The sequence below is a fragment of the Globicephala melas genome, chromosome 8 (assembly GCF_963455315.2).
Source record: "Globicephala melas chromosome 8, mGloMel1.2, whole genome shotgun sequence".
Classification (NCBI taxonomy): Eukaryota; Metazoa; Chordata; class Mammalia; order Artiodactyla; family Delphinidae; genus Globicephala; species Globicephala melas.
In genome coordinates, this window is record NC_083321.1 from 7161304 (window position 1) to 7176430 (window position 15127).

At 49.3% G+C, this 15127-nt stretch overlaps 1 protein-coding gene and 1 long non-coding RNA gene across 2 annotated transcripts; both read right to left on the minus strand.

The window, feature by feature from the left end:
* Positions 1-6516: 6516 nt before the first annotated feature.
* Positions 6517-9556, minus strand: SPDYC (speedy/RINGO cell cycle regulator family member C). The gene is made up of 6 exons (XM_030833653.2): positions 9415-9556; positions 9107-9165; positions 8761-8846; positions 8485-8656; positions 8059-8401; positions 6517-7880 (listed from the first exon to the last, which is right to left on the minus strand). The coding sequence occupies exons 1-6, from the start codon at positions 9554-9556 to the stop codon at positions 7846-7848; spliced, it is 837 nt and encodes a 278-aa protein (XP_030689513.1). The 3' UTR covers positions 6517-7845.
* A 955-nt stretch (positions 9557-10511) lies between these two features.
* LOC132597747 (uncharacterized) lies at positions 10512-14903 on the minus strand. Its single transcript, XR_009565034.1, has 3 exons — positions 14767-14903; positions 10703-10813; positions 10512-10588 (listed from the first exon to the last, which is right to left on the minus strand). It is a non-coding gene; the product is annotated as an uncharacterized lncRNA (long non-coding RNA).
* Between the last annotated feature and the right edge of the window lie 224 nt (positions 14904-15127).

The following is a 15127-nucleotide window of genomic DNA, read 5'->3' on the forward strand; positions in this document are numbered from 1 at the left end:
GGGGCCGAGATTACCTCGGGCTGAGGCAGCTGCTCGGAGGAGGGGCCGGGCTGGCGGGCGAAACGACCCCTGCCGGACGCTCTGCAAACGGCAGCCCCACCCTGCCGGGTCCTAGCCGCAGACCGGCTCCTGGGCAGGGCCGACTTCCCCCCCACGCCACCCCCGCGCCCTGGGGCGCAGGCTCCGGGCGCCGGACGGGGCTCGAGGAACCGGTCCCCCACGCCCGGGTTGGCTGCGTGACCTTGGGTAAGTCCCTACCCCTCTCGGCCTTAGTTTCCCCATTTGTGCAGCGACTGTGAAGAAATGAGGAACTGTGGAAGCCCATCTTTCTCTTACTCTCTGAGGTTTCTTGAACCTGGAAGTTGCGAAGCCGGCATCCCTGCCCTCTCCTCCAAGCCCTCCCTCTCCCATCCACCTGGGAATGCCCGTGTGCCGCTTTACCCAGGAGGCGGCGGGAGAGACTGCGAGCAGGACAGTAGGCCCACCCGGGACCCGGAGAGACCCCACCTCCCGAGATGCAGAAGGTGGAGAGCCGAGAAGCAGGAGGGAGCGAGACGGCAGCGGTCCGGTGCCCCAGCTCAGGGCTTTTGATTGACCTTGGGGGCCCCGACCCAGCAGGTCGAAGCCCTTATATGATGTACACACAAGCATTTTGTTGGGGAAACGGTGCATAGCCTTCCTAGGATCTGAGGGCGCATGACCCCAAGAAGGTTAAGAGCCACTGATCTAATCTGACTCCATTCTCACTCCTAGTTTACAGATGAGGAAAACTGAGGCCTGAGAGAGTGCGACTTGCTCAGCTCCTTCAACTGGTGAGTCAGGGCTAGAACCAGCTTCTGAGCTCTTTGCTCTTCACCACTGGGCATTAACGTGTCCAGTCTTGACTAAACCGCCGACAGGTCTTTGCCTAACAGAGACCCATGACTAAGGCAGACCAGCGCGTGCTAGAGGAGGCTGCTCTCCTGGTTCAGCTTTGGGGATTAAGGAAGGTGAATCCTATTGGAAAAGTCGGAATTAACCAGGCAGTGAGGTGCTAGATAGGGTGTTCTTAGCTGAAAGAACTACGTGTGCAAAGGTCCAGAGGCTGGGGGAACAGGCCAGTAAGGGGAATTGCAAGTGTTCCTTGTGACTGGATCACAGAGAGCAGGGGCCTGGGAGAGGAAAGATGCTATGGAGAGGTAGCAGAGACCACCCCTCCCCTCAAAGCCCTCTGGCTCAACCTATGTGTCCCACAGTCCTCAGAATTACTTCCACCAAACTGTCACTCCTGCTGACTGCGTTTGACTGTTCATGGGCACTGACCACCTCCTGTATGTGCAAGGCACTGTGCTCACCTGGGCATAAGATGGTGAAGACCTATGGCCTTGGCTCCCTCTGAAGGAAGCAGACATGCCTCAACTTTTAGACGCATGATTGGTTGAGAAGAAGAATGGTGTGAAGGAAGCCCATAAGTGAAGCCTTAGCTAATCTAGGTGTTAGAAGAGGCATAAATCAGACAAAGGGAGTTATGGCAGGGGTGGGCGAGATGCCAGTGAGGGGAATTAATTGCCTTGGCATATGGAGGAACTGAAATATTCCTAGTGTTGCTTGAGCACAGAGAGAGAAAGGGAGAGAAGAGTTGTGGCAGGTCTGGGTCGGCCATGGAAGATGGATTTTGTTCTACATAGAAGGCTGCTCAGATTTGTACAAATGAAGGAGAAGGATGCCTGGGAGTGGGTGGATCAAACTAGGGAGGTGGTAGACACAAGTGGGAAACAGATGGATTTGATAACTATTTAGGAAACACCATATCAAAATGTAACTCCAACTGGATTATACACCTAAATATATACTCTAGGACTATAAAACCTCTAGAAGAAAGCATGGGAAAAATCTTAGCAATCTTGGGCTTGGCAAAGATGTCTTAAATACGACACAAAAAGCTGAAACAATAAAAGAAAACATTAAGTTGAACTTTATCAAAATAAAACACTTTGTTTTCAAAAGGCACTATTATGAAAATGAAGAGACAAGCCACAGACTAGGAAATAATTGCAAATATATATATGTGTATCTGATGAAGGACTTGTATTTAGAATATATAAAGAACTTTTACAACTTAAAAAAATAATCCAATAAAAATGGTTGAAAGATATGAATAGACATTTCCGAAGAAGATATTGGATGGCAAATAAGCACATGAAAAAATGTTCATTCACCGGTAAAGTGCAAATTAAATCAACTAGAAGGACCACCATTGCAAACCTGGAATGGCTATAATTAAAAAGACGGACCATGCCAAGTGTTGGCAAGGATGTGGAGGAGTTGGAACTCTCATACGCTGCTGGTGGGAATTCAGAATACCACCACTTTGTTAAACAGTTTGGTAGTTTCTTTAAAAGTTAAACATATATTCAGCAATAAACAGAGATAACCTAGCAAGCTACAGAAAGATGCCAGAAGCTTAAATGCATATTGCTAAGTAAAAGAAGCCAGTATAGGGGCTTCCCTGGTTGCACAGTGGTTAAGAATCCACCTGCCAATGCAGGGGACACGGGTTCAAGCCGTGGTCCGGGAAGATCCCACATGCCATGGAGCAGTTAAGCCCGTGTGCCACAACTACTGAGCCTGCGCTCTAGAGCCCGCGAGCCACAACTACTGAGCCCATGTGCCACAACTACTGAAACCCGTGCACCTAGAGACCGTGCTCTGCAACAAGAGAAGCCACCGCAATGAGAAGCCCGCACACCACAACGAAGAGTAGCCCCCGCTCGCCACAACAGAGAAAAGCCCACGCGCAGCAACAAAGACCCAAGGCAGCCAAAATAATTAATTAATTAAATTTTTTTTTTTTAAAAAAGAAGCCAGTATAAGAAAACTATATAGTGTATGATTCCAACTATATGACATTCTGGAAAAGGTAAAACTAGAGACAGTAAAGAGATCAGTGATGGCCAAGATTTCAGGGAAGGTGGGGGAAGGGAGCACAGGGCATTTGTAGGGCAGTGAAACTCTTCTGTGTGATACTGTAGTGGTGGATACATAACATTATGCAAAACCCATAGAATGTACAACACTAAGAGTGAACCCTAAAGTAAACTATGGACTTTAATAACAATGTATCAATATTGGTTCATCAGTTGTAACAAATATACCACACTAATGCAAAATGTTAATAGGAGAAACTGTGCGCAGGTGGGAAAAGGGATATGGGAATTCTCTACCCTTTCTGAGCAGTTTTTCTGTAAACTTAAAACTGCTCTAAAAAAATAGTCTATCTTAAAAAAAGAAAAATAAAGTTAAGTACACACCTACGACACGACCCAGCCATTCCACTCCTAGGCATTTACCCAAGGGAAATAAAAGCGTGTGTCCACACAAAGACTTGTGTGTGAATATTCATAGCAGTTTTAATTGTAACAGGCAAAACTCGACACAGCCAAATGTTCATCAACAAATTGTGAACGGATAAGCAAATTGTGGTGCGTATATATACAATAGAATACTACCCAGTAATGAAAAGGAACAACAATGGATGCATCTCAGAATAATTATACTGCATGTAAGAAACCAGACCAAAGTACATTCTTCTATATAATTCCATTTCTATGAGAATTCGAGGAAAAGGATGGCCATTTAGTGACAGAAAGCAGGTCAGTGGTGCCTGGAGGGGCCGGCAGGTGGGAAAGGGCGGGAGGGAGAGATTACAAAGGGGCTTAAGGAAACTTTTTGGGGTGATGGATACGTTCATTACCTTGATTGTGATAATGGTTTCATGGGGGTATACATGTCAAAACAAAAATGTACCTTTTAAGTATACATAGTTTATTGTATGTCAACTATACCTCAATAAAGCTGTCGAAAACACCTATAGAACTTAGCCACTGATTGGATATGGCTCTTGGGAGATAGGGAGGAATCTGGGTGGATTAATGGTGTGGGGGACACTAATCTGGAGGGGATACTGGAGGATCAGGTTTGGGGGGTACCTTTGGGACCCACCCCCATCCAAGGGGAGATGCCTGGGGGTGGGACTAGCCCTCAGAATAGAGGTACAGATTTGGGAGTCACTGGCCATCGGTGCCACCTGAAAGAAGTATGTAGAGACAGGGGACAGACACTTCATTCTGAACACAAAGATGCTTCATAAAGATGTCTGTTCTTAGTAATCTATAGATTTATTGAAATTAACAATTCTAGGCACTTCCCTGGCCATCCAGTGGTTAAGACTCTGCGCTCCCAGTGCAGGGAGCGCAGGTTCCATCTCTGGTCGGAGAACTAAGATCCCGCATGCCGCGTGGTGTGGCCAAAAAAATAAAAAATTCTAACAGATTTTTAAAAATTCTAACAGATTGTTTGAGGGGAAGAGGGACTAGAAAAGCTGATTTAAACTTCATATGGAAAATTGAACAAGCAAGAATAGCCAAGAGGGACTTCCCTGGTGGCACACTGGTTAAGAATCCACCTGCCCATACAGGGGACATGGGTTCGAGCCCTGATCCGGGAAGATCCCACATGCCGCAGAGCAACTGGGCCCGTGTGCCACAACTACTGAGCCTGCGCTCTAGAGCCTGCAAGCCACAACTACTAAAGGCCGTGAGCCTAGAGCCCGTGCTCCGCAACAAGAGAAGCCACCACAATGAGAAGCCCGCACACCGCAACTAGAGAAAGCCCGTGCACAGCAACGAAGACCCAATGCAACCAAAAATAAATAAATTAAAAAAAAAAAAAGAGAATAGCTAAGAGACTCCTGAAGACAGGAGACTAACCCTACCAGATATTAAATCCAATCTGTAATAATTAGATGTAATGAAGAGAGGTACTGATGCACAAAGATCAATGAAAGATAGAAAAGCCTAGAAATAGATCCAAATGAATATAGAAATTTAGTATAAGAGCAGCAATTCAAATCTGCTGAGAAAAGATGAGTTTTTCACTAAAAGGCATTAGGAAAATGGGCAGGAATTTTGTATATGATAAATTCCAGATGAACTCATGATTTAAATGTAAAAAATGAAAACAAAAATACAGCCAGCAGCTAAGGGAGACAGTCTTTTAATCATCTCAGTGTGGAAAAGGTCTTTTCAACTATGACACAAAACCCAGCAGCCACAAAAATTTATTTTACTACACTAAAAAATCCGCATAGCAAAGCTAAAATGATAAACCAAAGAAAATACTTCCAATTTACATCCTGAAAGGCTACTTTTCCTTATATGTGAGTCAGGTACCAAAAACAGTGGCAAAATGGGCAAAGACAAGGACAGTTCACAAAAAAGTAGACAAAGAGCTCTTAAACATATGAAACAATGCTTGAGCTCACTCAAAAGAAAAATACAAATTAAACCTTCACCAAGACACCATTTTCTACTTAGCAGTTTGGCAAACATAAAACAATCTGGTACCTCACTGATTGGTGAGCGTTCTGGAAAACAGCCTTCACATGCTCTGCTAGAGGTTGGGGGGGAAGGGCAGTACAGGCATAGCCCCAACAGAGGGACATTTGGCAAGGTCCTTCAATTTTGACTTGACCTTTGGCTGAACAATTCTTCTAGGAATTCACTCTACAGATACCTTTTCACATTTGAACAATGCTGTTCTTACAAAGTCTTAGTGACTCTCTATAGCACTGTCTGGAATAGCAGAAGTGTGGAAACAAATGCCAATCAATAGGAAAAAAGATACATTATAGTACATCCACACAGAGGAATACTACACAGCTGTCGAAAGGAATGTGCAGACAAGGAACCATCTTTAAAATACGTTGATAAGTACACAGTAGGATGTATGGAATTCTCCCACTGGAGTGTTTTAAAAATGGGGGTGGGACATATATGCATATTTGGTGTGGTATCTTTTTTCTGACACCACGTCTCACACCAAATAGCTTTCTTCCCGGATACCAAATACATGCGACGGGTCCACACCAACTCTCCAACACCATCTAGGTGCCTACAATTCAATTCGGACACCAGTTGCCAGAGTTAGCGCAGACCCCGTGGGTTAAGGGCTCAGTTCCACAAGATGCCGGCCACAGATGGAGTGCCCAGGCGACCCACGCTCCTGTGTGGCCGACTACAAATTTGGGGATGCCCACAACACCCCTCCTCAGGCCTGATAATTCAGTAGAACGCTCTCAGCACTCAGGAAGGTGCTTTACCTACTGTTAACAGTTTCTTATAAAGGATACTCAGGAGCAACCAAATAGAAGAGACTCATAGGGCAAGATGTGGGGGGGGGGCAGGCGGAGCCACCCTCCCCCCAAACTCCAAATCTCCAGTGCCCTGCCCCTCCTGGAGGAAGTAGGGAAGCTGAAAGTTCCCACCCTCTAGATCAGTTTTCCCCCATCCTGAGTCACCTCATTAGCATAAACTCAGGTATGATCCAAAGGAGCTCATTATGAATAACAAAAGACACTCCTGTAACTCTGGAAATTCCAAGGGTTTTAGGAGCTCTGCCAGGAACCAAGGACAAAGACCAAATATGTATATTTTTATTATACCACATTTGGTTATACACATTCAGATTCTTTCTCTGGCAGGACATGAATTATTACTTTCATTGCTTCCCGGAAGGGGAACCAGATGGCTGGGAGTCAGGGGCAGAAGGTGACACTTGGTGCAAAATTCAAAACATACATGTGAATATATTACCTATTTGAAAAACTCTTACAAATACTTTACAGTCCTCGTCATGGCTTCTAACGGTCGCAGTCTCCAGGCTTTACCTCCTTACTTCTTGGGAGCCACTCATAGAGAGGCAGGGGAATCACGTCCAGATTCCTCTGCCACCTGACCCTTTAGACTTCTCTGTCTTGTGTTCCGGCCGCTCCCCAAACGTACGTTCCCCTCTAGCCTTTCTCTGGGCAGCAGTTCCCTCTACTAGTAACACCCACATTTGAGCTCTACTCTTGAAACCTAGTTCTAAACCCTTCTAGGATTAACTCATTCAAATCTCAACCGACACCCTTTTTAGTGTAATACCCATTTTACAGATGAGGCAGTAGAGGAGATTAAATAACAGGCTAAAGTCACACATAAACCTGGACTTTGAACTTAAGCTGTCTGGCACCAGAGACTAAGTCTTAATCACTACTCTGGACTGTCTTTCCAAGAACACTGTTCCTCACCACCAGCACCCCAACACCACCACCCGAGCACGGGCAAACCTGACATTGTTCAAGGCCCCGTTCAAATGCCAGCTCCTCGGGTGAGTCTTCCCTGCTCCCCAATTAACAAACTTACTTTGGGGAAGGGAGAGGGGTCCTGTATTATAATAATTACATTATATCCGATTGCCGCCCAGAGCAAGGACCAAGGCTCATTCCTAAACAGACCTGACCCTGCAGGCATATCTAGACTGACAATGGAGCTGCTTTCCTTCTGAGCATTTTTTTGTCCAGGAGGTTCCAGACCCTCTTCTAAGGACTGCAGATACCTCATCTCATTTAGTCCCATCTGCACTGTGTGGATCTCACCAGCCACATGGATGTTAAAAAGGGGAAACAGGTTCAGGATGACTGGTCACGAATGGGAGGAGAGGAGCTATTACAGGACCTGTGCTCATGGGTCTCCAACCACTGGTACCTAAACGTGGCAGATGCCCCTCTCCCGGTAGCTCCCTCCCTGCCCCCGCCCTGGGTCAGGGACCCAGACTAGGGCCTAAGCACAGTTGGTGTCCTGTGGACATGAATTTATTTGAGGAGTCAGGTCAGAGTGCGCACAAGTTGCAGGTAGGGAGGAAGGGGCAGGGGGCATGGGCAGCCCTGCCAGCCTGAGGCCAAGTAGACAGGAGGCCGGAGGGGCCCCAGCCAGTGGAGCACTGGGTCAGCAGGGAGCAGACGGGCTGTTCTTCACCCTGCGAGTGTCAGCGCCGAGGGCACGGCAGCAGCTTTGAGAAGACTGCGGGAGGAAGGATGGAGAGAGGCTCAGAGGAAGCTCGCCAAGCCCAGGCGGCTGGGAGGTGGCAGGGCTGGACACATGCCCAGGTGTGCTGGACCCCAGGCCCCTCCTTCCCATTCTGCTGGCCCCGCACCTGCCCCCCAGCCCCTCTCAGCTCCCCCTACTGTACCCTACTCACTGTGGAGGGTGTAGGTGCCTGGCTCCAGTTGCAGCTGGGTGGGCAGGACAATGAGGAAGGCCCTACTCCAGGAGTCTCCAGCCACTGAGAGACAAGCTTGGGAGGGAGGGCGGTGCCGCTCAGGGTTTTGGGAAGGGCACTTGGATATGACAGGCAAGGGGCAGGGGTGGTGGCAGCGGTGGCTGTGGCAAGGGGGCAAGCCACACAGGGGACAGTGGGGTGGCGAGAGGCCGGGGCCCCGGGGGAGGGGGATCTGGGCCTTTGGGTAGCTCCTCTGAGCCCTGCCGTGGTGGGGATGTCTCTCTCGAGTCCAGGCCCAGTGGGTCGGCTCCTTGGCCATGACCTGGCATGAGAAGAGTGGATGGTAAATGGGAGGTGGGAGGCCCAGCCTCTTTCCCCCACCCCAGGGTGCTGGCGGGACCTCACCTCCTCGCAGCTCTGGCGTCTCACCACGGCCCTGAAGCCCATCCGTGCCCACAGCTTGTCCCTCTGACACAGGAAGTCTGACACTCGATGATGCCAATCTTGGCCCAGGGCCCACAGAAAAATCACACTTTTGGGGTCCTCCAGGTCTTCCTCCATGTCATTTGCAAGGTACCTGGCCACAGAGGCAGGGGGCAGGGAACAGAGGCTGTAAGCATCTGCCCTGCCCCACCCTGCCACTCCGAGTCAGGGTCCCCATCACGCGCCCAGGCCACTCACAGTGCCAGGAACAGATTGCTGTGGGTGTACTCGCTGAGCTGCAGGTTGGCGCGCCGGAAGTAGACCAGCACCATGGCCAGGAGATACTGCAGACACAGAAATGGGGAGAGTTAGAGTGAGGCACTGGGTGGGGGGGCTGCGCCAGCCCCTTCTGCACCCAAGGAAGTTCCGGTGGGGCTAAAAACTCGGGGGTAAAATGGTGGGGAGGGGCCTGCAAAGAGAAGGGTTAGAAGGGAGGCGCTCCCTCCACCAGACCAGAGGACCCAACGAATTAGCAGCACCGGAGCCCCACTAATTCAATCTTCCCCAAGCGAGGGTGGCCTCTGCCCCCACTGTGCCCTCTCACCTTATCTGAAATCTGGAAACAGGGATCTTTGGAGAGGAAATCCTGGAGGAAACTGTGCTCTGGGGGTAGAGAGGAGAAACGGTGGACTGGGGTTACCACCCCAACACACACAAGGTAAGAGGGGCAGTAGCCGTTCCAAAGCCCAAGCCTCCCCTGAACCCACTTTCTGACATGACACTCCCCACCTGCCAAACTGGGGCCACCTGAGGAGAGCAGGGACAGAGGCTGCAAGCTGAGATCCCACCTCCCACACCTGTTCACGCTTGGTCCCCACGGCCCCTGCCGTGCCAGCCCCCAAGTGGACTCACCCAGAAGGCTGAGGAAGGCCTGGAGCTCCTCGTGCCGGCGGAAATGGAAAGACTCACCCCCCTCCCCTTGACGGCTCCAGCCCCTCAGCTTCACCTGGGTGCCAACCGCAGGGATTGTGGCAGGATCTTGGGCATCACTCATCTCTTGGGGGGTGGGGGTGGGTGAGGGGGGGTGGGACGGGGTGACCTGTAAAGGAAGCAGCCCCAGGACTTAGCACTTACCCCACTGCCCCCCAGAAGTCACGGGGATCAGCGTGCTGGCCTGAAGAGATGACCTCCAGGAAGTGGAGGCATGGGAAATGGAGAAATGGGGGCTCAGAACAGAAGGAAACTGAGATGTGGCGCAGCGGGTGGGGGGAGGGGGCGGGTATGGGGGCAGAAAAGCAGCAGAGCTCCTGGAGGCTACAGCACCCTCCCCCCTCCTCCTGGCACCCCAGACCAGGCCAGAGAGGAAGAACAGCAGCAACAAACACCTCTGAGGGCTTCCTAAGTGCCTGGAGCTGTGTTAAATGCTTTAAGGACATTATCTTATTTCATCCTGGTAAGTAGACCCATTTTGCAAACACGGAAACTGAAGCATGGAGGTCTCACGGCCACTTCAAGGTGGAGCCTGTCTGACCCCAAAGCCAGAGTTTAACGGCTCCTCTTGTCTCCCACCTCACAACAACCCCCTCACCCTTCACTAAAGCGGCAGCCCTGAAAGAACCAGCAACGCTTTACCGCCCAGAAGGAAAACTGAGGCCCAGAGAGAGGAAGGTTATTGGACAAATACTGGGGTTTAGGGCAAGTTGAGGTGGGGCCACCTCAAACATTTTTAGCTACGAAGAGAGAGACTCCAACTATGGGGCTTAGGGGAGGGACCCCTCCACCACCCCTCGGTCAACCTAGGGGCCTCCATCTTGCTTCCCACAAGCAGCCCAACCTCTTCCCTCCAGAAGCATTACCTGAGCTCAGGAGTTAACCTACAGCGTAACTCCAAGCCCGGCCAGCGCATTTATATAGCCCCAGGGCTGCCCCGCCCCTGCAGCCCTCCACCAATCAGGCCCCTTTCTGGGAAAGGGTGGGGCTTCTCGCCATCACCACCCACCTCTACTTGGAGAAAATCCAGTCAGTTTCCACCACTCGTCTCCCAGCTGCGTCTCCCCAAGGTAAATCTCCTCCAAAGTCTCATCACCTACAAGAGGGGTGAAGGCAGGCTAGCTGGACCCCACAGCCTGAAAGGCAGCAGGAGCCCCTCTCGACTCTTTACAAATGCAGAGCCAAGGCGCGGGGCGGGAATGCTACTGACCTGGGCTGAGGCGAGCGGCTGATGAGTAAGATGTGATTCAGGGATTGGGCCTTGCTGGGGAAGGGTCGCTGGATGTGTCTGTGTTTGTTTCAGATCCAGGAATCCCCAAACCTGGGAGCCAGAGAGGAGATGGTCTTGGCGTGAGAATTCCCAGGGTCCACATCCTCCTCCCAAGGTCTTTTAGGGGTATGGGGAGCCCGGCCAGCAGCTCCAAGGTGGGGGAGGAAGGCTTTGCCCAGGACCACCTAGCTCATCCTCTCCACACCGCCACCCCCCGCCCCCGCCACACACACAGCAGACCTTAAGCCTTTTCATCTTCACTGGCTCAGTTACGCTTTACAGCCAGTTGTATTGGACAGTCAGAACCTGCATTACTTTCCACATGGGACAGGTGACATTTTTTCCCTATTTTTTTTTTGCTGTGATAAAATACACATTACATAAATTTAACAATATTTACTGCCTTAACTTTTTAAAAATAAATTTATTTATTCATTTTTGGCTGTGTTGGGTCTTTGTTGCTGTGCACGGGCTTTCTCTAGTTGCCGAGAACAGGGGCTACTCATTAAGGTGGCTTCTCTTGTTGCAGAGCACGGGCTCCACGAGCATGGACTCAGTACTTGTGGCGCTCGGGCTTAGTTGCTCCGCGGCATGTGGAATCGTCCCAGACCAGGGTTCAAACTCGTATCCCCGGCATTGGAAGGCGGATTCTTAACCACTGTGCCACCAGGGAAGTCCCTGCCTTAACATTTTTAAGTTCACACTTTTAAATACTCACTAAATGCCTCCCCATTTCAAAACCTTCAACTGAGGACTTGGGGGCTAAGAAGGAAGGAGAATACATAAAACTCAAAGTCATCGGACAGGATGGCAGATTCACTTCAAAGTGAAAATGATGACACATCTCAAGAAACTCAAAGAATCATAATGTCAAGGACAGGGAGTTCCCATGAATTCACTCAGGTTTCTCTTCGAAGGTCAGAGAATTGCTGATAATCACACTCCAAAAGAACTGGGAATGGAGAGAGCAGATGTGATTGGAGTTTATCGGGAACAAACGGGTGCATTCAACGGTTCTGATATTCTTATTTTTTGTTCTTTTCTCTTAATCCTTTTTTATTTTTTTTATTTTTTTACATCTTTATTGGAGTATAATTGCTTTACAATGGTGTGTTAGTTTCTGCTTTATAACAAAGTGAATCAGTTATACATATACATATAATCCTTTTTTATTTTTAAAAATAGTTCCTTGTAACGTGGTGTTCAAACCAGAATTGAAAACTGGCACCCCATCGCTTTAAAACATCTGGTAATTTGAATTCTAGTGCCCACCAGGGAAGTCCCTCATCCTTTCATTTTCTTAACATTGTTTTCACAGAGCAAGTCTTTCATCTTGATGATGTGCAATTATCAATTTTTTTTTTTTTTTTTGGTATGGATTGTGGGAGCGGTTTCAAAGGCAGGATTCTCCCATCCCCCAAGACCTCAAGAAGCCCCAGAGAGTAGACAAAACCCAAGACAAGAGGCAGCCAAAGGCAGGCCACTGTAGAAGAAGGAGCCAGAGGCCTGGGGCTTCCAAGCTGCCCTGGTCAGATGTGTAGGAGGCCACGCTAGGGCAGAGAGGCCTGTGGGTGGGGAGGTGGGCAGGGCATGGGAGTTGTAGATGAGGGGGATGAGCCCTGAGTGGGTGTGGCCAGAGGACTGCCATAGATCACAGATCCAGGAGGCAGAGGGCAGCCACCCTTTCAAGCCTGGTTCTGGCACCCCTTGCCTCTGCACACCCTCCCTGATTTGCTCCCTGAATTGCCTCATCTATTCCACTGGCATTGAATCCCTCCAGGGGTTCCAAAGTTTCTCGCAGCCCTAATGCTCCTCCAAGTCCACACCTGTACCTCCAGGTGCCTCTTGGACATCTCCACTTGTTTTCTCCAGGTACCTCATTATCTGTCCCCACGAACCTGTTCCTTCCTCAGTTTCCCCATCTACTTACCAATAGTTGATCAAAAAATTTAAAACAAACAAACAAACCTGAGAGTCATTGTCTCTAAGTAAACTTTTTATTACAGCACAGCAGCCAGACAGTAAAGTGCACAGATCAGAAATAACTAACTGGGGACTTCCCTGGTGGTCCAGTGGTAAAGAATCTGCCTTACAATGCAGGGGACACAAGTTCAATCCCTGGTCAGGGAACTAAGATCCTACATGCTGAGGGGCAACTAAGCCCCAGCGCCACAACTACTGAGCTCGCACGCCTCAACTAGAGAGCCTGTGTGCTGCAAACTACAGAGCCCACGTGCTCTGGAACCTGCGCGCCACAACTATAGAGCCCAGGCGCCCTGGAGCCTGCGCGGGCCACAAAAAGAGAGAAATCTGCACGCTGCAACGAAGAGCCCGCACACCGCAAGTAAGATCCAATGCAGCCAAAAATAAAATAAAATTAAATAAATAAATAATAAATAAATCTTAAAAAAAAAAAAAACTAACTAACTGGCTTGGGAATTCCCTGGTGGTCCAGTGATTAAGACTCTGTGCTTTCACTGCCGAGGGCCCAGGTTCGATCCCTTGTCGGGGAACTAAGATCCCACAAGCTGCATGGCACGGCCGAAAGAAAGAAAGAACTGGCTTGATGAATTTTCAGAACACTCCCGTGGAGCCAGCACCAGATGAAGAAACAGCACATCACAGCAGCCCCTCATGCCCCCTCCTAGGCTCCAGTCCTCCCCACACCACCAAGGTTAATCACCATTCTGGCCTCTATCATCAGAGTTAGTTTTGCCTGTTTTTTGTTTGTTTGTTTCTTTTGGCTGTGTTAGGTCTTTGTTGCTGCATGTGGGCTTCCTCTAGTTGAGGAGAGTGTGGGCTACGCTTAGTTGCAGTGTGCGGGCTTCTCATTGCAGTGGCTTCTCTTGTTGTGGAGCACAGGCTTTAGGCACACAGGTTTCAGTTTTGCAGCACGTGGCCTCAGTAATTGTGGCTCACGGACTCAGTAGTTGTGGCTCGCGGGCTCAGTAGTTGTGGTTCATGGGCTTAGTTGCTCTGCGGCATGTGGGATCTTCCTGGACTAGGGCTCGAATCCGTGTCCCCCGCACTGGCAGGCGGATTCTTAACCACTGCTCCACCAGGGAAGTCCCAAGTTTTACCTGTTTTAAAACTTGATGTAAATAGAAGCACACAGTAGGTCTGCTTTGGGGGGAGATTCTGTCAGGCTGCGTGTTCCTTCCCCTCACTGGGCAGTGTTCTCTCAGATGAGTATTCGGAAGTATTTCTACCTTCTTTCTTGCCCCCAACATCAAATTTATCACCGCATCTTATGGATTCTAGCTCTCTCTCTAATCCATGCCTGCCTCTCCTCCCCACTGCCTCCCTTGGCCAAAGCGGCCTCATCTCCTGCCTGGACTACGTCAACACTCCCCTAAACAGTCTCCCAACTTCCTGTGCTCCCAGCTCTTTCTAGAGCTGGAATGATCTTTTAAAAATAGTCCTTTTAATAAAGCACAAAGTTTTAACTATAGCACTTATTTGATCACTGTCTGCCATCATCTTGCTTCCTTATTTACAATACTGACTTCTCATGCGTTCTTCCTACCAGGTCAGTGCCTTCAGGACAGGGACCTTGGACTACCCTGGTGGTCCGGTGCTTGAGACTCTGCACTTCCACTTCAGGGGGTGCGGGTTCATCTCTGATCGGGGAACTAAGATCCCACATGCCACACAGCGTGGCCCAAAAAAAAAAAGAACAGGGACCTTGCAGCTTTGTCAGTCCCCAGACCCCCAGCCTTGACTCAGAGCCTCCTGTGTAAGCATGTTGCTCACATTTTTTGGATGAATGAATGGTTTACAAGGCCCTTGCTCATCTCTCCAACTGCACCCCGACCCTGCCCCTCCATCACCATCTTCCAGCTACAGCAGCTTCTTTCAGTTCTTCTGTCAACCCCATCCTCCCCCATCCCCACCCCCACCCCCAGTTGCCCCAGGACCTTCATACATGCTGCCCCCTCCCAATAGGACAAGGTGTCCTTCCTTCTGGGAGGATGCTACTCCCTACTCCATGTATGCTTACTCACGTGGTTTGCTTCAGCCAGTGGAATTTGAGCAGAAATTATTTTGTTTTAAGAACTCCAAGGTGGTTCTGCACTTCCTCTTTTCCATCTGCCCCGGGTCAGGTGTACCCCAGGTAGTGGCAGCCTCTCTAGCCTGGGGTCTGGAATAAAGAAGACATGGAGCAGACCCAAAGCTAAACAGTAAAGGACATGGAATATGAATAAGAAATAAACTTTTTGAAAAAGAATATATGTATAACTGAATCACTTTGCTGTACACCTGAAACATGGTAAATCAAATAAAATTCAATTTTTTAAAAATATTATTTTACAATCTTTTTTAAAAAATTTACTTATTTATTTACGTTTGGCTGCGTTGGGTCTT

What these genes read in the sequence shown, in the direction of transcription:
- SPDYC (XM_030833653.2), bottom strand. Translation starts at nt 9,556, where the DNA reads ATGAGTGATGCCCAAGATCCTGCCACAATCCCTGCGGTTGGCACCCAG. An exon ending in GGCCTTCCTCAGCCTTCTGG is followed by an intron (nt 9,166 to 9,414) that starts GTGAGTCCACTT and finishes CTCTACCCCCAG; the next exon opens with AGCACAGTTTCCTCCAGGAT. An exon ending in GACGCCAGAGCTGCGAGGAG is followed by an intron (nt 8,402 to 8,484) that starts GTGAGGTCCCGC and finishes TTCTCATGCCAG; the next exon opens with GTCATGGCCAAGGAGCCGAC.